The sequence below is a fragment of the Phyllopteryx taeniolatus genome, chromosome 1 (genome assembly GCF_024500385.1).
Source record: "Phyllopteryx taeniolatus isolate TA_2022b chromosome 1, UOR_Ptae_1.2, whole genome shotgun sequence".
NCBI classification, from domain to species: domain Eukaryota; kingdom Metazoa; phylum Chordata; class Actinopteri; order Syngnathiformes; family Syngnathidae; genus Phyllopteryx; species Phyllopteryx taeniolatus.
Genome location: NC_084502.1, coordinates 9,205,984 through 9,230,432, shown reverse-complemented (window position 1 = coordinate 9,230,432; position 24,449 = coordinate 9,205,984). Strand labels below are relative to the sequence as shown.

The 24,449-nt window shown below is 40.3% G+C and overlaps 1 protein-coding gene across 1 annotated transcript; it reads right to left on the bottom strand.

The window, feature by feature from the left end:
- Nucleotides 1–1,201: 1,201 nt before the first annotated feature.
- gabrd (gamma-aminobutyric acid type A receptor subunit delta) lies at nt 1,202–23,270 on the bottom strand. The gene is made up of 9 exons (XM_061769289.1): nt 22,882–23,270; nt 10,757–10,872; nt 8,326–8,393; nt 6,911–7,131; nt 6,381–6,463; nt 5,223–5,360; nt 4,660–4,815; nt 3,423–3,634; nt 1,202–2,137 (listed from the first exon to the last, which is right to left on the bottom strand). Exons 1-9 carry the CDS (start codon nt 22,947–22,949, stop codon nt 1,817–1,819), a joined length of 1,383 nt encoding a protein of 460 aa, XP_061625273.1. The 5' UTR covers nt 22,950–23,270; the 3' UTR covers nt 1,202–1,816.
- Between the last annotated feature and the right edge of the window lie 1,179 nt (nt 23,271–24,449).

The window sequence follows — 24,449 nt, the reverse complement described above, 5'->3', positions numbered from 1 at the left end:
TGATAACGACAGCCTTCATTAGCCTCAACACCCTGCAAAGCCTGGTCTAACAAGGGGAAAGAAACATGTGGATAGACCACTGAGCAGCTATTGCCAGAATGTTGGGGTATGCTGGAATATTAAACAGAATGTGGAATGCCTCTGTGGGGAGTAGTTTCAGATGGTTTGCAGCAGTGTACCCTCCAAAATGTAATATATTTCACCAGCTGCTGTTGTTTGAAAGTAGTGTTATATTACAATCACTGTCTCTGAATTGTACTGTGTTACACTACTTATGTGTTAGTTTTGAGTCATGGGTTATTGACATTGATGACCTTTAACAAGGTTTAACAAATTTGCATGAATTGTCCCTCTAACCAGCACAAGACCCATGTAGGCCTAATCAATATGCCAAGAGACTCCATGTGATTGATTTCCAATTTGAAACAGCATTATGCGACAAAGTATAGGAAGTTTGCAACAACAAATATAAATGCGCTGAAATCCGCATATCAAGCCGCAAACAGAAATCTTGTCACATGACACAACAATAAAAAGCAACAGACTGCTCACATAGGGTGGCGTGACTTTTGGGTAAGGGCAAGAGGCCAGTCTAGATGCAGAAATAATAATGCATGACTGAAGTGATGGATACAATGTTGGAAGGCAAACAAAGATGAAATTACAGTTAAAATGTTGCAAATGTTCCTCACTCTTATTCAACTATTTATGTCAAAATGGAAATTAAATTTTATTTTCGTGGGTATTTTTGTTATGATAAAAAGGGCGTTTTGTTTTGAGTATTGCATGGGTTCTCATTTCTGACCCCTCACATATTTTCTCTCAAACTGCATTTCCAATAAATCACAATCACAACTAAAAAAAAAAAAAAAAAAAAAGTACTGAGGTATATACTGTAGACAAACGTAATTCACTGAGTTGATTCATCTATCCCTTCATTCTCTACAGTCCATCTGGGAACCAATCCCAGCTGACTTTGGGTGAGGGCTTCGTGCAAACAGTAAAATACAATAAATTTGAAAATATTACTGTGTGGGAACCTCAACGCACCACTCGCCGCCCTCCCAGAGCAAGTGAGCTCTGACCTGTGCATCTCGAGAAGCGCGGCGCTGCACACCTTTTTTGACTGAAGTACACGGGAGAATATACCCCATAGTCTTTTTTTTCACATTTTTGGATATGCACGCATACTGAGACCAACGGTGGAAGAAGTCCTTTAATGGCGAAATTGGCAGAACTTGAAAAATGAGATAAGACACTTTAGACAGCGTCCAAAACAAAAACGTTAGTTGGGAAGGAAACAGGTGGCAGACGACAACGGGGATAAGCCGCAAAAGGGCAGGATGGTGATGGCGCAAGAAGAGAGTGAGAGAGTTATCAGCCATGCAGTAGTAGGAACACTTCATCTTGTTGTACTTGCTCGGTTGGCGTTTCGATAACACGCGGCCCACTTCAGATGGTGGCTTGCAGGTCTAAGCGTTTGATGGATATACTGTATGTGTATGTGGGGGGGGTCACCATTGCAGGTGCACGAGCAGGGTGATGCACTTATTAAAGCTGTCCAGGACCATGTGACATTGCATACTTGCATTACACATCTGTTTGTGTTAAGATTTGAAGGTCACAATTTCCCTTCCATTTTCACAGGCTGGAACACATCATTCCCTCTCAAGTCATTTTAGTGTCTCCTGCAGTGTGTTTCAGGTGCCAACGTTGAAGTGGCACAGCTCCAGCAGTATTGTATATATATATATATATATATATACAGTCCTTCCTGGATGGCAGCCTTCGGCATCCAAGTTCTTGTTCTTCCCTCTCACATGGTATACGCCACCCAGTAGATCACATTGACCACGGCGAAGGTAAAAGGGAACACGGCCCTGGCGTAGATGTCGATGGTGTCGGCGTCAATGGGCTTGCAAACGCACTTGGAACAACACTTCTTTTCTTCCTCGCTATCTTTCGTCTGTCTGGACCTCCTCCTGGACTCGGATTCTTCGGAGACAGCCTCCCCCGGGATCTCGCTGCTGGAACGCTGTGCTCGGCTGTGGCGGTTGGAAATGACCACGCCCTGGTTCATACCGGTGACAGATAAGGAGAACAGAACCATGGCCTGTTTGCCGTTCTTCACGATGGACTGCAAGGACACACAGAGACGTTTGTAAACAATCTCTGAGGACAAAGACAAAATAGTCTGAATACTAGCTATTGTTTATGCACCTAGAGCCGTATAATTGGCATCCCCCCTAAAGTTGCACATAACTTTATTATAAATTATTTTTTGTACATCTTAATATTAACAGTGGTTCACTTTGTTTTTGTTACAGTTGTTTGATATTCAGCATTCAAATGAAGGTGAAAGCATTGCCTGTCCCGTTAATAAAGAACTGAGAATTTGTTTATGAAATTTTCGGTTGTTTTTTGGGTGGGTGGAATTGCAACTTACTTAACTTTTTAGTACCACCTAGAAAAAGTACCACCTCGAAAAATACTGAACTATCCAGGTACCGCAATGAAACAACATTAAAATACAGTTGCGCAGAAGGCCTAAATGTAAATAAAAACATTTATTAATTTATTCATTTTAAAACATTTTTTAAATAATGATTTCATTAAAATGTGCTGTAAATAAAAACGAAATAAAAATGTTACCTAAACAAATATTTGAAAACAAACAGTTCTTAAAGATTTAGTGCAAATGTATTCAATTTAAAAGTTAAATACATCTAAACTGTAGTTTGGCAGCAATTCTTTTGCACACTACTAGAGGGAACCCGCATACTACTTTGAGAATCATTAATTTTTTGGGATCTTTGAGAATGTTGTTGCTGATTGATGAATTACTTAACACATTTCAATGACTTTATGCAGGCAAAGGACAAGGAAGTATGCCATTTATTTTGGTGCAGATCTGGAAAAAGATATCTGGTATCTATGAAAGTATAAAATTAAATACTAATCCAATTTGTGACTGTTTTAATTGTTTAGTTTATTGGGTTAAGCTATTGCATATTAACTTCAGAAATGTATATCAGAAATTAACTTTTCCTAAAGGCATTGGAGGGATGTGGGAGGAAACCGGAGTACCCGGAGAAAACCCACACAGGCACGGGGAGAACATGCAAACTCCACACAGGCGAGGCCAGGCTTTGAACACCGGTCCTCAGAACTGTGAGGCAGATGTGCTAACCAGTTGTCCACCGTGCCACCGGAAACAGAATAATAAAGTTATATTACTCCCTATAAGGAAATCTTCTATTTACCCATTATGGGTTATGGAATTCCATAGCGGTGTTGAAGATCGGAAGGTTAGATGTCTGACAGCGCTGTGATTTAAAAGCCAGGACTACTCATTGCTCACAATACTGCCTACAGCAGTCAGCAGCCGATAGGCCAAAACAGAACAGGAATGGGTTCCTCACCTCAGAACCGAGCTTGTTGGCCTTCACCTTGGCTTTCTCTTTGAGTCTGTAGTCAGCATTGTAATGAGCGAAGGCGTACTCGATTAGTGCAGCGAACACAAACACGTAGCAGATCCAGAAGTAGACGTCCAGCGCCTTGATGGCTGATGCACGAGGCAGGGAGGAGCGGGCGCTCACCATCAACGTGGTCATGGTGAGAACGGTCGTGATACCTGTTGGGCCAAAACATGACGTGTTGATGCTAGATATTTGACCTGTGTCAAATGTACATCAGCTAGGTTTTGAACTTATTGTTTTCTTCGACTGGCAGCTAAAGTAGGATCAGTTTGAGAAACACTTTGCTCCTGAGTGAGATTTGCAACTTTCAAGTATGAAATTCCCTTTGCAAGAAACTTAAGGTCATTTTCTCTTTCTCTCTCTCAAGTCTTTTCTTTATGCGCCTGGCTTGCAGAACTTCAGTGTAAACGCATTCTTCCGTAAGGACTTCTGACAGCTCTGACAGCAGCTCATGTGTGCGTAAATACCCCAAAAAAGTGTGACTAATTTTTGCTCTACTTATTTCAGGTAGAAATTAGCTTGAAACGAGTGACAATTGTCTAAAAACAAGGTAATTTTTCCGTGATGCGTCTTACTTTAATTATTTTTAATAATTGTTAATTTAAGTTAAGTGCCCACCACTTCAACACGCTTTGTGGGAGAGCATGTTTTTTTATGTATGAAACAAATCCAATACAAGTAATTTAATCAGAATATTGTGCATATGACTGAACGCATGTTTGGAGGTCCATCATCAGATGAGCCAGCCGTTGTTTATCAGCAGTGCTCTGCAACCAGCTTGCGCCACAAAGACCATGTGTGAGTCATTTAAATGTATTTCACAACTGACATTGATCAAATAAAAAAAATGATGCAAAATCCAAGTCGTCATTGTGCCATAACATAAAACAAATGCAAATTGCACCACATTGTTTAGAAACAAGCAGTTCAAACATTGTAATGCAAATGTATTGTACTCAAAAATTAAATACGATTGAACTGTACTTAAGAAAAAACCTGTAAGTCACTGTATCATATGCGCGGTTTTCAAGGTACTGTAGTGTAGCTCGATACTGTCTATCAAAGTGAATTATTAATGAATGGGAAAACTAATGGTGTGTAAATCATTGTGTGTCATGTCCTTTAAGCTGCCAGTAAAATATTGAACCAATCTTTTTTTGTTGACTTGTCCAATACCAACCTAAGGATACACGAGCAGGGACTGCTGATTGGCTGATCCAAAAGGACACCCATGACATGGCAACCAGTAATATGGAAGGCATGTATGACTGGATGATGTACACTCCTCGGTTACGTCTCAGCTCGAAGCGAAGGCTGAGCCTTGGAAATCTTCCCGCTGAGAAGAAAAGGACAACCAGTTGTTAACTGCATTTTTTGAAGAGTGTAATTATCAATTTTGAAAACGTCTTATGAGTTGAAATACAGCTGTTCTTCAGACATGCTGATGCCTGGGAATTTTCAGCCTGGTTGTTTGTGTGTGGAGTCAAAGCTTTAAATGGTAAGATCTTAAGATATGTTGCAGAATGCAGCTTTCGTGCTATGTACTGTACTGGAGCTGCTATCCTAATCCTCCTATGTGGCTCAGCACCGAGCCAGGCCTCAAACATTCCTTCCGTACATAGAATACAACAATAAAAAGGACTCAATCAAAAGAATATCTCACTTCAAACGGAGAGACTCAAAGCACTACTAAATGCATAAAACACAAAAAAAAAATCACCCTTGACTGAGATGGAAACTCACCAGATTTGAAATTCAACATCTCCGTGACAAACCGATAGTCTGTGATGGTGAATTGTGAGAGTTCGAGTTTGTCCAGGCCATGAATGTGCCTCTGGCTTTCCGACCAGTGATACACAATATCCTCTGAGGAATAACCATCTAAAAAAGAACAAAAGATAAACAAATATATCACTAGGTAAAGAATTTGGGGGAGCTTCACCCCCACCCCCCCCTAAAATATTTGAAAGCCCCCCTAAGTAATTTGTTGTCTTATTATTATATTAGTCCGTCAACGCAAGCAAAAGGGCAAGTCGAAAGTCCTCTGTAAATTGGCCAATTGGAAGATGGGATGTCAAAACCACACGAATCGAGATTAGTCGACTTCAAGCTTTAATCGTTGACGCAGAGTACTAAAGTCGACTCATAGACTAGTCGACTAATCGGTTCAACCCTGTTAACTAGTGGTCGTGGAAATAAGAAAATCAGTAAATGAGTTAAAAAATTTTACTCACGTGTTTTTGAGTTAAAAATAAATTCTGTTGGGGAAAAATTCACATTAAACGTTTTTATTTTGTGGGGGGGGGGGGACACTTTAAACAAACAATGTATCTTGGTTAACATCGGCGTTCCATTCGTATGGCAGCGATGTTAACGATTTTTCAAGTCAGAACGCGCCATAGTCTATCACTAACCCAGTAGTAAAGTCATATTTACAGTAAATGTTTGTATGATCAACACTTTTACACGTAAGTTCAAACTATCAAATAAAAAAGTGTAAATATTGTGGCAACTGAGCTTGCCTTCTTGTGCCGTGCAACAATGTATTTTTATGCCGCGCGCCATTTGTAACCTCATAATGTCGTATGTCTGGATCGTAAACCAGAGGCTAAGGGCCGCCTCAACATTTATACTTATTTCACCAAATACATTTTTAACCTCATGGACCCGCTGGAAGGTTTTTGAGTACCCTCATGAGTGCACACACCACAGTTTGGAACCTGTTGTACTTGGCCTACTAAGTATTTTTCTTATTTTGAATTGCATTTGCCCAAGGTGACCTACCACATCCGATGCCACAGAACCGCCATGACATAAATGCAGACAATAGTTGAACCTTCTAAGATGTGTAAATGAAAAGATATAGGCAAATTTAAAAAAAGCATTTAATTTGCAGCTTACAGCTTTCCAGGTCAAGCATACACTCCTGTTCATCCATGGGGTACTTTGTCAGGTCCATGTCACATGCCACTGTTGAGGTAATTCTGTGGAGGATAGCGCCTCTATTAATCAACAACCTGATAACTATTCTCAATAATTGTTACATTTTTACACCAAATGAAAGACTATCTAATGCTGCCGTAGCCATCACACATTTGTAGTTTTTTCAAAGACAAAAAGTCAGTCCAACGTTAAAACGGCGCTTGATTTTCTCAGCTTCTCAAATCGTGTGCATCTTTCATGACAGTGGTAAGGTTCTGCAGCGTTGCTGTTGCAGAAGCTGCCACCGCTTCAAGATGAATGAGTTAAATCTTCAGAGGTTACCATAGAAACTGTGTTTATGCCCCTCTCATGGCATGAATAATGAGGCGCAGTAAATAGGGGATGTCGGTGCACTGACTTTTTCTCAAGTGCAAACATTTGAAAGCGGAGAAATAATGCCAACATTATCAACACCTCAACTTGTTTCATGGTCAACATGCTGCCCGTACCGGCTGCTGTATAGAATGACGCCATTGGGCTGCAGGCGTATCAGTTTGTTCTCCACAGTAACGTCGTGGAACCAAGCCGATTTGGCGTTGACGATGAAGGTGTCGGGCAGCCAAAGCTTGTCTACGAAGCGGCTGTCCAATCCCAGCGTCTTGTTGGTGTGGTTGTAGGACAGGCGGTCATCGTGCCAGCTCTGCCGCAGGAACACGGTCATGGTGTACTCCTGCCAACAACCACACACAAACATGAAGGCTGAGTCATGGACGCACCAACAAACTATAAAGAAGAGTTGTTAGAACAATTTATGCAGCTTAACCCTTTTTTTAGGATGATCGTTGAATTAAAAATGTCACAGTGAACCCTAAAACCTACCCCCGTTATTTTTGGAAACTTAGCTAAAACAATGTTGAAGTGTGTTGAAGAGCTTCATTTAGATAATAGTAGTGCTTTGCCTCCATCTTGTGGCATTTCTAGGCAACTATAAATATTTTGAGGGGGTGTCATTTACTCACGGATTGTTGCAGTGCTCTGTCACAAATAACAGGGGAACACTGTACAAAACAAGACTTTTTGTGAGACGGTGCCTAATATTGAAATAAGTCATAAAAAGTCACAAAAAAAGCCTTCCAGGACCTTCTTGAAATTGTGATGTTTCTTCATCATTATATACCACGTTGAGGGTTTTCTCATATTAAAATAAAAACTCACCATAATTTGCAGGACTGTTCATCCTGGTGAAAATATATGTTTGGCAAATAATAAGAAGAACTTGTAGTAGTAGTAGTAGTATACAGTTGTCTGGGTAGCATATTTTTACATTCTGACCCAAAGCCATCTTAACTTAGCAACCTGAAATGTAGTAGTTGTCTATTATTAATAGATCCAAAAAGAAAGGCTCAAAAACACATGCACAAAGAGACACAAGAAGTCATTTTGATTTGGAGTGTGTTTGGGTTATCTTTTCTAGTTGGTATTTGATGCATGTACACTGAAAAAAAAATCATTTGAATTTACTTAATTCGAACATGTCATTTGTTTATTTTTGAGGAAAGGGGGGGAAATGCTTCCCTCCTCCCCTCCCAGGTGGCTGGGGGGGCACCCTGTCGGGGGCATCGCACAGAGCGCCATTCGAGGCAGCACCGCCACTGCCTGTGACTTAAATACTCGCACTGTGATCAGTTATTATGCACACAATAAAATAAAATCCCAGTATGAATGCAGTTCTTCAAACAGGTTTGACTTCTTTTTTTTACCACTCAACATATTAAGTGATGAAACAACAATGTGGCAATCTGTCAAATGTATCCACGCTATCTGCTTCCAAGCCCTCAAGAAGGATAAATCAGGATTACGAAAATAGAAAATCTGTGGTCTTTGCTGTGGGTTGATTTTTTTCCAGGGAATGGCTCAACTTTACCATGTTGGCTTCAGAGATGTGATCGATGCTGGCCACTTCGATCGCCATGGCCACGTTCACGGGTGGACCTGCAGGGGGAGAAGTGAGAAGAGAAAAGCAAACATACACACATATGCACGCAGACACATACACACAAACTCACGCACACACTACTACATCACACATGTATTTCCCTCCCATGTCTCCAACACTCCTACGGTGCACAGAGATTAGGCATTATCCAGTTGAACCATCCAGTGTCACATCACACCACGGGCCGTCATAAACACCGCTGAGCTTTCATGGGCTCACACGGGGCAAGCTTCTGCTGCCGTCCATGCAATCCCACACATACAGTATACAAACACACACACACACACACACACACACACACACATGGCTGGGTCCGCACTCTGCAGTTTGCCATATGATTAGCATGGAGCACGCCCGCAAGCCTCGACGGCACAAACTAGCGGGGGAGCTCAGCGATGCATAACAGAGAGGCCATTTAGGCTGAACATTATGGAATCATACATAGCCGTTCCCCACCATTCAACGCTTTCCTTCCGGCAATTGTTAATGGCAAGTCAAACTCCAGTGGGCAGACACTGCATGTATGCATTGAGGTGATTTACACTGTACATGTCAAGGTCATCAGAGGAGAGCGTAGTGTTGTGATGCATTCACTGGAAAGATTTGCATTTATGCACAGACTCGAGCTTATACTGGATCCGGCACGTGCGCACACATAGCCAACGGGTGGTGCTCAAGCACCTGTCCTTTTGTCCTGAACCCAGAAAGGGCAGTTTCCTCATCCAGCTCAAAAGGACAGGTGCTTGAGCACCACTTAGTGGCTCTGTGTGCCGTGCCTGCATTCGAAGATATACGCCATCATAACAACATATCCTTGTTGCGTCTTTTTCCATTCCATGATTGCAGGGGTGTCCAAACTAAGGCCCGGGGGCCATTTGCAGTCCGCCTTCCTTTATTCACGGTGTGTGGCATATACTCAAAATAACATTTGACATGGCCTGTGTCCCTTTTTTTTTTAATGGTGGGAGGGCAGTGTGAAAGGTGTGAGTGTCAAAAAAGTGGAGGGATTGCAACACTCACAATCCCCATTCAAGATTACTACAACTATAACTACTACTACAAAAAACATTGGTAATATACAGATATTGTATATTACATCTGTATATTGTATATACAGATATTTTCTAGATATTGTCAGCCTAATTGCATAATTTCCAAGTCATTTTTTGACATGTTCAGAAAACATTTTTAAAAAACCACAACTAATTAAACAAACAACTAGAGTCCAGTTGCCACGGTTCAACTTTTCTGGATTATTCTGACCTGGATGAATGACAATCTACACAGACAGAAGGAAAAAACATTTTTTAGCAAGCACATTGGTACTTTTTACATTTATATTAGGTTAACGATATGCAAAATGCAAATAAACTATTTACAACTAAAATAGTAACCTTTCTCTTCATTACGGTGAATACAGTTAATAAGCAAAAATAGTTTTTTCCTCTTTCTGCTCCTTGTCAAGGTCTAGTTAATGATCTTAGAAAAATTACTAGAGATTGCAAAATGTTTTGGTAATAAACGTAGAGATTAACACAATCCAGGGGTGGATCTATTCTCGTGGGTTACAGGGCTGTGGGCCACACCAAAGTTTTTTGTTTTTTTTAATAACTACAAATTATAGACAATGTACAGTAAAATTGCTTGGTAGATTGCGTTACCGTGCTTAAATAAATTAAAGGCAAGTGGCACTTGCATTCTTGGATTTTTCTGCATGTGGTCTTTGGAGGAAAATGTTTGGACACCCTTGCATTATTGGTATCATGAATATTATGTCCGTATCATGTTCCAAAGCAATCTATATTTGTGAATCTGTGTTTGTGACATGGAGTTCTAGGTTAGCTACCGTATGTGACTTGAATGAGGGGAATGGCAGTACACAACAGACTTGATTCCTGAATGGTCAACACCGCAGAACACTGCTTCATTTTATTTATTGATTTTATTGATTTTTTTAAAAATTATTTGTAGTATTTGTAATGTTCCATTCATCAATCTGCATTGAGCACAGGATGCTGCATGATGATGGTCACTGTGCAGTACATGCCCCACATGTCCACCTTTGCACGACTGAGTTAAGCTGTGAGATTGAGAAATCTATCTGTGTGGTCATTGGATGGTTCGCATCTTGCAGCCATTCTTAACAAAAGTGCATTTTGCTCTTATCCTCAACAACACTGTAGCCACTTTTTTATGTCCACTAAATACAGAAGGTGTAAGGAATGCATCTCACCGAATAATGACACGTAAAAAAAAAATGCAGGTTAGAATATCTAAATTTAAATTATGCTAAGGATGGCTGTAAATGTCGGGGGATGAAATGCAATCCAATGCCACGAGGAGTAGATCTCATACTCACCTCCTATCCCAGGGCGAAAGTTTCTGGCATAGCCTTTCATGAGCTCGTCCAGATTAGGCAACCAGGATATTTCAATGTCTGTACCTACATAGTCCCCAATGTCACTCAGCATGGCCCTGGAGGAGACAAAGAAAGCGCAAGCACAGCAATCTTGAATAGTTTTCCACTCACGTGTGAAGAAAAAAAAAAACTGCTTACAAGAAAAACAAATAATAAAGCTGAAGTTCGTCAGGTTTTGGGGGATTTTTACATTCCGTTCTGACTTCAAGTGCTCCTTTTTGGATGCCCGTCTGTCTGAACATATAGCAACTGTATATTTTCCCCTGCAGTTGGATTTAAAGATGTAACCGCTCTGAAACGTTGATCTGTTTTGTGTGTGTTTTTTTTAAAGAAAAAACCTTATTACATTTTTTCAAAAAATACTTTGAAATTGAAATATTCAACTTTACATTTTATAGGGCACACGTTGAAATGCTTGGAAATTCATCATTTCAGCCATGTCAAATTGTTTACAATTCTACATGTTTTTCTTTTATTTTAATATTCTTTTCTAAATGTGTTAGTCATTATAATAATGCTATACTTTGGTCATATATTTGCTTCATAAAATATACTGTCCTGTAATTTCTGTACATCTTCCATTCAATAGATTCACAGAACATGTTTGCTCACACACAGTCAGATACCAGTTATGGTGTGCCATTTTAGCGCAGTACAGCTGCAACACCACTAGGTGACAGTTTTGCACTCCTAAAACTTGAATCCTGTGAAGAGGGACGCCACGTCTCCTGCATATAAACAGCACACTCTGCATCTTATTGCACTTGACAGAATGTCAAGTCTCCTCCACCCTGTCACGAGAGGCACATATTCAATAATGAGTTTTCACTCAATGCGAAGACCTTTCACCAAAGATTGACTTTGATACAAGACGACTTGCAGAAAATAAATGCAAGAGAACGTAAGGCTGACATTCATAACAGGCAGAGCGTCCCGTGTCGGCATTGACAGTGAAATAGATGCATGAGGCCTTCATCGAATGCAAAACCACGCTGTGACCTTTGGGAGAAGGTCGTAACGTTTGATGAAAGGCACCTTCGCAGCATTGCACCTGCAGCTACATGGAAGCGTGACTTTCCCATTTTATAAAGGCATACAGAGAAAGTATCTGTAATCATTCATCCACGTGAACAGCAACTAAAATGGTATTCCTCCTACCATCATTCGCTGAGTGAAGCCATTTTGTATCAGCAGCAGCAGCGGTATTTTTAGCTTGGCAATCACTGCCATGTCTGAAATAAATGGGATCATTGTGCAAATTAATTCATCACTGTGTGACTCCTGGATTGTGTTCACAAATGGTCACTTCTAAATGTGGAAATGAAGCATGTTTCTTTTCTTTTTTTTTTTTTTTTTTTCCTTGGCAGGAGAGTGTTATTACACGACAAGGTCAAACAGGCCAAGACCAACTCGTAAGGAGCAATTGAACTGGGATCAAAGGTATTTCAGGCTGCATGTCATTGCCAAGGTCACATTTGAACGTTTGTGGAAAACAAGAAAAAACACAACAAATTTAAGAAGAAGAAGAAGAGTCAAGATTTGCAGATTGGCATGACCTGGATGACTGAGAATCCCCACAGACATAAAGAAAAAAAAACTTTGTTAACAAGCTCATAGGTATTTTTCATTCAATTTGTGACTTCGTGTTAAAAATGACTTGGGCAATTGTGCTATTATGCTAACAATGTATTATAATCCATCACTGCCAGCATCACCACCATTTAACATGGATATTTGCCTTCTATAGCTGTCAATGGCACGAGCCATTCGTTTTTCTTGTGCATCTACTGTGGCTCATCATTATTGACACTTGACAAAGACAAACTCGAATCTAGCAGAGATATGAAAAAATAAAAGATGTATTTTGCAATTACATTTCAGACCTTGCTAGTTCAAAAATTAATTCACAATGTCAGCTGACTTCACTGAATGGTTTGCTATACAAAGACTACGAATCAGGTTTGGGAATGGGTTTCTGTCACTTTGAAGTTTCAGATTTATTTATTTTTTTTCAGTACAAAGACATTTGGTACAGTACATCAAAATTGTTAACTCCTTTGAAACGACATTACACGAACAAGAAAATCAGTGCAGGGCAAACAAATAACTGTGTTTTTTTTTTTTAGCCTAATAATTCCAAGTGTTCAAACTCCTATCGTTGCACTCGTTTGCATCCTTAACTTCTTTAAATAAAAATTGAAAAAAAACATTTATGTTGCATGTTCCTAAAAAGAAAAGATTCAACCTACTGTATTTTAGAAATGAAACAAAACAAAAAATCAAGAGTAAACATATCTCCATTAGGGGTGTAACAGTGGCCAAAAAAATCCTGATTAGGTTTTGATTTCATGACTCAGTTTCCATATGAGAACAAAGTGCAAAAGCTAAAATTATTTTGTGTACACAGGAGCAGATTTCAAATTAAACCTTCAAAATCCTTTTATAGCATGAGAAGGCGTGTTCAAACCTTTTGCTTGGAACTGTACAGCTGAGCAAAAGGGAATACACGTAGATGCTCTTCAAAGACACATTTGCTCTCCAGGGGAGTTGCATTAAACGTTTGCACCCTTCCATCCGTGACAAACAATTCAGAGAGTCGATTTCCTCTCTTCCCCTCTTCCTCTCTTTCAACGCCGGGATCTTCACCCCCGTCTCGGTGTGTCAGCCAACATCTTTGAATGAATTTGATGTGCGGTACAGCAAAAGCTTTGAGACCTAATTAGATTTACTGTAGACGGCGGCACATCTAGTAACACAAAAGCAGGCCCCTGATCCTCACTTGGAGACACTCTTTAATTTTATTGGCAGTTAGTTGAGCAGTGTGCAAATGAATAAATAATCCAATTGCATGAATCAAAAAAAAAAAACGTGTGTATGTCGCTAAAGAGTTACTTCTACAGTATTTATGTATAAAATAAATAAGTGCTCCAGTAACGTTTCAGATGTTTGGCATTTAAATGTTACTACTAGCTCAATAAAAAAAAAACGGCCTCCTTTTAATAAAGCACATTACAAAATAACGTTTTTGCACTCAAATGTATCTCTTAGAGGCATTTGATATGTTGATTGCAGCATATTTGTTTACCTCTCAGGAAGGAAATGTAGGAAAAGCTCATGTGGAAACAATTAAATGTAGACTTCAGACTCCTTGGTCAAAAACAATTATCTGCTGGAAAGTGGGATCAAGTGTATATATTATACATAGTTTTTTTTTATTATTACCAAGATTAGCACATTATTGTTTTTAGTAGTAGTATGTTATGAGGACGAAAAAAAATGCTGCCTGGAAGGTATGTACTTTCTCATATAATATTCATATTTGGACTTCAATCACAGCATCACAGCTTTTATTTTTACATCGACAAGAATCCTGAAAGGTGCCAAGAAATGAAAAACCTGCAAGTCCCTTCACAGCAGCCAGAGAAGAATGACCCTTCAATTCATTTTTTTAACATTGTAAAAATGCATCCTCCACCATCCACGATGAATTATAAGTTGTAGTTATGCCGTTCACCACTCAATGGCAGACAGAACTTTGTGGCGCTTCCACGGATTGTTCGCCATGAAAGGAGAAGGAAACGCAAAATCTTATTGGTCAAGAATAAAATGTTTTATGTGCCCACACTAGTTTAAACATATTATTCTGAGTAATATTGCATTTGTGGAAGAGAAATGAAACAGCTAAATACATATTTCACCGATCCCAGGGGCCAGCCATGTTGGGCAATATCACCCTCTGCTGGCAAATGAAATTGATGTCACAAGCGCCCTCGCGCTTGCATTGTGACCATCAGGTGACCAAACCCGAAAATCAGGATAGCGGGCTCCCTATGTATGCTGTGATATCTACGAGCAGAACTACGGGTTAATTACATGATGGTTTGAGCAATATTGTAGCAAGTTTGGGGTCAAACCATCATGGCACCATGGGTGCCTGCACTATCTGAGGTGTGCATGCACGACAGGTCGGCCATCTTTGATAGCGAGCTACGACAACAACAGTAGGACGAAAAGGACAAAATACATATGTACCGATGCGATTCCTTACACGAAAAGTCTGCTGTGAATAAGGTTAACGTTAGGGATAAGTACTAGTGTAGTGTAGCTTATTGCATATGCGCACTGCAGATCGTGCGGGCACCGCAAATAGTGTCTTGGCACCGCCGACTCCTCCAAGATGTAGAAGGAGGAGAAAATGTCACGTTACTCGGAAGAGCATGCTTGCATAGCCCGCTGACCGGCCAGCTAATGCAAACCTCTGCTTCATAAGCGATAGTCTGACCAGGATCGCACACAAGTCACAGTCACGGTTACATGTTAACCTGCAACAAAAATTGAAATTGACAGTTACTTAAGACACACATTCAACAAACTACAGGTGATATAAACACACTTAAATGAAAATTATGAACGTCCATATTATGGAAGAAAGTGCAGCATTGCGCACCGCAATGCATGCTAGGTCTACAAAAGTACACAAACAACAGCGATTTTTATATCTAAAAATAATCACTGACGGTTTGTTTAAAGTGCGCGAAGAGTTGTGTCCTGTGTGTCCTCCAAAACATGGACATATTTAACACGTATGGTTGCTTGGACAAGCGGCAGGACGGGGGAGACGCGCCAGGGCTCCTTCAAAAAAAGCAGAGTGAACTTTCGTGCCCAATACTGCACTATAACAGATGGGTGAGTCAGCCTATTCATTTAGGGATTGTGAATTGACATGCTGCAACAAGAGGGGTGGGTACTGCCCAAAATGTTTTGCCTATCAAAACCGGTCCCCCAAAAAACATAAGGGGCAACTTTACATTGCAAATCCATTCATCTACAGGGGGGGTTGTTGGTGGGCGAGAATGTCGCCCAAATCAATAACCACCCCAGAATGTTGCTACTTTGGCTTTTGCACCAACACTTGCACCACCTTCCTAGAAACGTTTGTGGCTCTGCCCTGCAGTTTTCACATGATTTGGCTAACTGGTGAATTACTGTATTTTCTCGTATATAATGCACCCCCCCCATTATACATAGGTATAGGGGAAATTAATTTAAAAAAAACAAAAAACTTTGCCATTTTATAAATATATGCCGCCATCTAGAGGGTATGAAAAAGCGGTACACATTCATTTCAATATGCCGCCGCCAGATAGAGGTTATGAGAAAGGTGTACACTTTCATTATAATATGCCAGCGCCACCTAGAGGCTATGAAAAATGTTTAGCGTACACTTTCATTCCGATGTGACAGGTGTACGTATGACTGCACAATATGTACAGTTGCGCTCATAAGTTTACATACCCTGGCAGAATTTGTGAAATATTGTTTTTTTTAAATATGACTGATCAGAATCAGAATCATCTTTATTTGCCAAGTATGTCCAAAAAACACAAGGAATTTGTCTCCGGTAATTGGAGCCGCTCTAGTACGACAACAGACAGTCAATTGACAGAGAAATATTTTGAGACATAAAGACATTGAGAAAAACAGTCACTGAGCAATAAATGGTTGGTAGCTATCTGGTAATGCCGACACAAATTATTTTTTATTTTTTTTTTACATTTGTGCAAAAAGATGCAGTCCTTTAGCACTTAGAGCAGTTCGAATGACTAATATAGCAATAGTCCGGTGCAATGACCATTGTGCAAAGGGCGCCGAGACTTCAAGCGAGTAGCGCGATAATCTGGGACAATGTTGATTGTGCAAATGTTGCAGATACTCCTCAATCAGTGTGCAAAGGAGCGGATGCTACTCTGGCATGAGTGGCCAGTATTGGTCAACAACAGATATGCAAATAGTGCAGCGTGGCAAGACTACTACAGTGAGGGAGTGAGTGAGTAATATATAATTGGCCCGACAGAAATGTGACAGAAAACTCGGACAAAAAAATTGGCAGCATGTTGCAATAGATTTGTAGGTTAGCTGTTTAAGAAGTATATTGCAAGAGGGAAGAAGCTGTTGGAATGTCTACTAGTTCTAGTTTGCATTGATCGGTAGCGTCTACCTGAGGGAAGGAGCCGGAAGAGCCGGTGACCGGGATGTGGAACAACAACCGGTGGCACGGAGGTTGACTGCGTGGGTTTTCTCCGGGTACTCCGGTTTCCTCCCACATCCCAAAAACATGCGTGGTAGGTTGATTGAAGACTCTAAATTGCCCGTAGGTGTGAATGTGAGTGCGAATGGTTGTTTCTTTCTATGTGGCCTGCAATGAGCTGGCACTCAGTTCAGGGTGTACCCCGCCTCCTGCCCAGATAGGCTCCAGCATGCCCGCGACCCCAGTGAGGAGAAGCGGTAAAGAAAATGGATGGATGGATGAACAACAACCATCATTAATTTCTTTATGGTTATGTTTTGTTTGATGATAATGCTTTTCTGAAATGCTTGAGAGTTTAATTGGAATCCCATTAAAATAAAATTAAATGTGTTTCGCCTGGCCCTTCATGTTTTCTTTAAAAAATTGTACCCATCTTACAAATTCTCCCCGGGTAATCAAACATATGAGCACAACTGTGTGTTTTCTCATTTACTAATTAAAAGTAGGGCTGTAAATTGTAAAAGAAGAGCAAGTAAATAAAAAGCAAGTATTATGTGTTCAAATGAAGTGCTTAACTTCAGAATAATTCTTTGAAAAAACAAAAATAAAATAAAATGCAGATACTTTATGTTTTGATCATATGGGTAGAAGCAAAATCATACATTGTACAGCCCCAATTCCAATGAAGTTAGGACGTTGTGTTAAACATAAATAAAAACTAGATGTAATGATTTGCAAATCATGTTGAACCTATATTTAATTGAATACACTACAAAGACAAGCTATTTAATGTTCAAACTGATAAACCTGATTGTTTTTAGCAAATAATCATTAACTTAGAATTTTATGGCTGCAACACATTCCAAAAAAGCTGGGACAGGGTCATGTTTACCACTTTGTTACGTCACCTTTTCTTTTAACAACATTCAATAAACGTTTGGGAACTGAGGACACTAATTGTTGAAGCTTTGTAGGTGGAATTCTTTCCCATTCTTGCTTGATGTACAGCGTCAGCTGTTCAACAGTTCGGGGTCTCCGTTGTTGTATTTACGCTTCATAATGCGCCACACATTTTCAATAGGAGACAGGTCTGGACTGCAGGCAGGCACTCTTTTACTACGAAGCCATGCTCTTGTACACACGTGCAGAATGGGGTTTGGCATTGTCTTGCTGAAATAAGCAAGGGCGTCCATGAAAAAGACGTTGCTTGGATGGCAGCATATGTTTCTCCAAAACCTGTATGTACCTTTCAGCATTAATGGTGCCTTCACAGATGTGTAAGTTACCCATGCCATTGGTACTAAACACAGCCCCATACCATCACAGATGCTGGCTTTTGAACTTGGCATCCATAACAGTCTGGAAAGTTATTTTCCTCTTTGGCCCGGAGGACACTACATCCACAATTTCCAAAAACAATTTGAAATGTGGACTCGTTGGACCACAGAACACTTTTCCACTTTGCATCAGTCCATCTTAGATGAGCTCGGGCCCAGAGAAGCCGGCGGCGTTTCTGGGTTATCAACAACCCAGAAACACCGCCGGCTTTTGCTTTGCATAGTGGAGTTTTAAGTTGCACTTACGGATGTAGCGCTGAACTGTATTTACTGACATTGGTTTTCTGAAGTGTTCCTGAGCCCATGTGGTGATATCTTTTACACATTGATGTTGGTTTTTGATGCAGTGCATTCATTGTTGGTTTTCGGCCTTGCCGCTTACATTCTCCAGATTCTCTGAACCTTTTGATGATATTATGGACCATAAATGATGAAATCCCTGAATTCCTTGCAATTGTACGTTGAGGAGCATTGTCCTGAAACTGTTGGGCTATTTTCTCACGCACTTGTTCACAAAGAGGTGAACCTCGCCCCATCTTTGCTTGTGATTGACTGAGCAATTCAGGGAAGCTCCTTTTATACCCAATCATGGCACCCACCTGTTCCCAATTACCCTGTTCACCTGTGGGATGTTCCAAACAGGTGTTTGATAAGCATTCCTCAACTTTCTGTCTTTTTTGCCACCTGTCCCAGCTTTTGAAAACGTGTTGCAGCCATAAAATTCTAAGTTAATGATTATTTGCTAAAAACAATAAAGTTTATCAGTTTGAACTTTAAATACATTGTCTTTGTAGTGTATTCAATTAAATATAGATTGAACATGATTTGCAAATCATTGTATTCTGTTTTTATTTATGTTTAACAAAACGTCCCAACTTCATTGGAATTTGAGTTGTAAAAATGCATTATATAAGGGGAGAAGGATTTTCCAGAATTTTTAGGTCAATTTTGGGGGTGCGTATTATACATGGGTGCGCATTATACATGAGAAATTACAGTAAATAAGGCACAATCAAAATATCTATTTTTAAACTTGAAACACTGATCAAGGCATCAAATCCGGATATAATATTTTACAATTCGCACACGTTGCTTGTTTATTGGACCTCTAAGTTCCTTGTATATTGGGGTTTGCAAACTTTTTCGGCTCAACACTGAAATTGGGAATTTGGTTCTTCCCTGATACCCACCCTTGCCCAAATAGATCACATATTACCATAACACTGAGATACAAACGGTACATAAATTTATGATAAAGAACACAGAAGACAAATTGACGACAATAAACATGAAGAAAAAGCTCCTGGCTGAAAATATTGTGTGTATGCTTAATGATCAGCTTACAGCATTTTGCTCTGACTGGTCATCCCACGGTTCTCCGTAGAGTCAAAACCTGTTAAAACTTGTTAAACTGATGTTAAATCCGATGAAATGCTCTTTGCTGTCTCCTATTTTTTGCTGTTCTGGTGTACATCCGTAGCTCTGTAAAGCATCTACACTGCCATGCCTTCACCAGAGACACGCCAATATGATGATGGGGGGGGCATCATAAAGCTATTCTACAGTATAACCAACATCAATCACATCCTCACCTGTCTACTGATTTAACATGGATAATGCACTCTGAATTATCTCTCCAGATTCTGTTCTCTACAATATTCCTTGCATCATCCAACATGAATAATCTATTATTAGATGCAGACTGGCGGCACGGTGGATGACTGGTTAGAGCGTCGGCCTCACAGTTCTGAGGACCCGGGTTCAATCCCCGGCCCCGCCTGTGTGGAGTTTGCATGTTCTACCCGTGCCTGCGTGGGTTTTCTCCGGGCACTCTGGTTTCCTCCCACATCCCAAAAACATGCATTAATTGGAGACTCTAAATTGCCCGTAGGCATGACTGTGAGTGCGAATGGTTGTTTGTTTCTATGTGCCCTGCGATTGGCTGGCAACCAGTTCAGGGTGTACCCCGCCTCCTGCCCGATGACAGCTGGGATGGGCTCCAGCACGCCCGCGACCCTGGTGAGGAGAAGCGGCTCAGAAAATGGATGGATGGATGGATGGATGGATAGATGCAGACTTGGGGTGGTGAATCAAAAGGTGAGAGTGACAGCTAATCAGCAAAGACCAACCTGGATAGCAAAAGGTAGCAAAGGCCTAACTTTAGCCACAAGCAACTTTGGTGGAACGGAGGAGCGAGAGCGAGTCATTATTTTCTCAGATGGGTGGGCGGTTGTAGTGATGCGGGCAGGCTGCAACGTTAAGCGTGTGTGTCCGAGAGCAAGAGAGTTGACACACAATGAGGTGGAAGAAGCACAGCCTACACTGCATTGTACTGGGAAGAAAATAATATAGTGACTGGATGGAGAGAGGAAAAAATAAACAAAAGATCAACTGACAGCGAAACAGCCAAAAGGCCAAAAGCAGTGTTTTGACCAAATTCAACCAAATACTGTATGAGGCCCTTGACACAATTCATTATGCGACCCTATGGGGAAATTGCAGCTCAATTGATTGTTTTTTTATTCCAAGAATTTGGCTCTCGTGAGGGCTTAGATCAGATTGTTTTTTTTAAGTACTCTCTTACAGCATGTGGGGTTATGCTGGGTCATTCAATGTAGAATAAAACAGCAATTTGGTGCTGCTGTTGAATTATATAGCTGACATAGACCAGTAGTACATTATTTTCATTAAATCTCGCGGCATACTCTTACCCATCTGACAAGACCATAATGGTTTGTGTTCAGGATGTCTTAAGAACACATTTATGTAAATTCAAACTAATAAGACATGGGAGTGCAATAGAATTACCTCATATATGGTGTAATCAGAATCAGAATCAGAATCAGAATCAGAATCAGAATCATCTTTATTTGCCAAGTATGTCCAAAACACACAAGGAATTTGGCTTTAACAAGGTTCACCGTTTTTTTTTTACGTATTTGCAGCAATCATCTAGTCTCACGAGGGGCACACGAGGCCATAGCTGCAAATATGTTGTAAATATAAAGATACTGTATTTACACCTTGGTAGGGCTCTAGTTTGGTGGCTATGGTACCTTCAGGTTCGAATATAACCCCTTCATTTCTCAACTCAGCACATATCTTCCAATCAGGTAAAGTTGTGAAACCTCCAGTGAGCTATTTACACGATAGAGGCGTGTTCTGTTCCATCACCTAATGTTTGACCCCTATTGACCAGGTCCGGATAGGCGGGTGGACGTTAAGTGTCATTGTGAGCCGCCACACACAGGTGCACCTGCCCACCTCATTTGACATTCATCTCCATAACAAACAAGTCACCTCCTTCTATGCATATGCATTATGCAAATTGTGTCATTGAGTCCATTGGCACAGAAGTAAAGCACACTGCTGGTACTTTTGTGCAAGTGAGTTCAATTAAAGGTACAAATGACAGTTATGACAGGACAGTATATGATACACGATATGTATGTGTGCGTGCGTGTGTGCGTGTGTCACTGCCTATTCTTGCTTTTTGTTCACATTCATACTATATGCATACAGTGGATATAAAAAGTCTACACACCTGTTTAAATGCCTGGTTTTGTGATATAAAAAAACAACAACAAGGGGAATCCTATCCAAACTTTCATTAATTAATGTGACCTCTAACCTGTACGACTCAATTGTTGAAAAGAAAGCTATAGCCATATAGTATGATGCTGCCACCACCATGCTTCACTGTAGGTATGATGTTCTTTTGGTGATGAGCAGTCATGTGTTTGGAGCAAAAATACCTTTAGGAATTATGCCCAAAAAGTTCATTCAATCTTGGTGTAACATTTTAACAAAAACACACATGAAATCTTTCAGATATGTGGATACATGGGTTATGGTTCACTGAAACCTAGGGTGAACTTTTAGGCTATACTTTGAAATTTTATGTTTGGTGCAAACACAAGACTGCTCATCACCAAAAGAACATCATACCATACCAGTGACGCATGATTGTGGCCTGTGTTTTTCCCCCCGGCTGGAACAGGGGTCTTAGTCAAGGTGGAGGGAATTATGAACAGTTCTAAATAGCAGTGTTAGCACAAAACCTTCAGGCTTCTGCTAGAAAGCAAAAACATGTCAGCAAAAACTTACTAGAACATCTAAACTTTATTTACGGATCATCAGAAACACTTTAAATTGTGGCAGGTGTGTGCTAAATCACATTTAGCATGAGTTTTAATATGGCTGCATAATTCTGAACACAAACACATCCCATCATTTATAATGAGTGCAACCATGTTTTCACGTTTTTTGTTTTTTTTACTTCCCCTCTCGACTATATATATATATATTTTTTTTTTCAATGAAGTTGTACAGGATATACTGTTTTGAGATTTTTGTTGGTCTCATTTCTTTAAATCACAAAAACCTGGAATATCAACAGGGGTGTGTAAACGTTTTATATATATATATATATATATATATATATATATATATATATATGTATATATATATAAATAAATATATATATTCATTCATTCATTCATTCATCTTCCATTCCGCTTATCTTCACTAGGGTCAAAATGTTCTCATCTCATATGCATTGCTTTGGTTTCTGCTAGGCTGTGTCCAACTTTTCCCACATATTGAATAATTGACGCACTCTGTACTAACAGAAAACAGCAAACTCTCCCACCCACAGCTCAAATATAACTGGACACCTGTAAAATTAATGCTCATCTCACCTGGTGAAGAGATCCCCTCCGACAAGGAGCAGAGCCAGAGTGCTGAGCAGGATATTTGACAGATCCATCTTCTCACGTACTTAAAATAACAACGACCAATAAAATCTCAGCGGAAAACGATGCCAGAGCTTTGTAAATGTTATTTTAAGGAGCTTTCCTTGTGATCCAATGATGCGAGGAACAACAAAGTAAAAGTGCGTGTCTGATGCTGATGAAAACGATAGAAATAGTCATGATGATGGCGATGATGACACCATGTTGTCCGAGGGCGCGCAAGGAAAAGGCGCACTGGAGGAAAAGCGCAAAAGTCCAGCTCCAAACCGAAACGAACCGATCCGGCAGCAGCGCAGTGCAGCCTCCTCCTCCTGTTCTCCAGCGCCAGGCTGAAAGAGAGAGAGTGAAAGAGAGAGAGAGACTCACTAATCTGTTGTTCTCCCCTCCCTGGCTTGGCGTCTTAACACCACACTCAATCTGGCCACATAGACACAAATATGGAACCTTTGGATATTATAATACAGCATTATGTAATGTCGTATATAATCATCCCCATTAGATCATATGGCGTCAGGCTTTTACACTATTACAACTTAATACTGTTGCTGGCTGGATGTTCATATAAATGACTCGCCAAAACATAGCCAAGCCAACCTTATGTAATGTTCTTATAATAATTATAGTATATAATTAGAACTTTGTCTCTTAGATTTGCTTGGAAATATATCTTTACCCTTTTGGTCCTGAGAAAAGGGGTCCAATATACACGTTCTACACTAAATACAGAATAGTCGTACAAATGACAAAGTAATGATTTTGGACAGAATGTCTGTTCTCCCTGTCCACTCTCTGTTGCGTGGGGCAATGGGGCCCTTTGTAACATTTTGTTTTTTTCAGGCTTGAAAGCACAAATGATTGGTACGACTGGCATAAATATTGCTATCTTTCTGAGTGCGTAGAGTGTGTAGAACGTCTGCCTCACAGATCAAAGGTTCTGGGTTCAAATCTTAGCTCAGGTCCTCCTGTTTGGAGATAGGTTGTTTTCCCTGTGCTAGTGTGGATTCCTTGAAGACTCTTAATTGTCCTTAGGCGTGAATGTGAGTGTGAATGCTTGTTTGTCTTAATGTGCCCTGTGATTGTCTGAAAACCAGTCTACTGTGTACACCGCCGATCTCCCAAATATCAACTGGGATTGGCTCCAGCTCACCCGTGACCGTAGTGAGGACAAGCGGCGAGCGAGAAGTGGAAGGATAGATGACAGTGATGCTGTCAAATGAAGAAAACGTTACCGCTTCAATACTGATCAGCTAGAATGCACTGTCAATGTCTTTTTCCAGTTGCACTTCATCAGATAGGGACAGTATCTGGCATGTGTAACAAAAGATTTTGCATAGCTCACAGATTTATCATTCTTTCTGATCCAGTCCAGACATTTTTCTGCTGAATATGGGTTTAGAAATATCAGCAATAACACTGCAGCATGACATTGGAAGTGTTGGTGAAGGGCGTGGCATAGCAATATTAAAATAAAATAAAAAATCTATTATAGCTAGGACCAACTATTCTTTGCAATG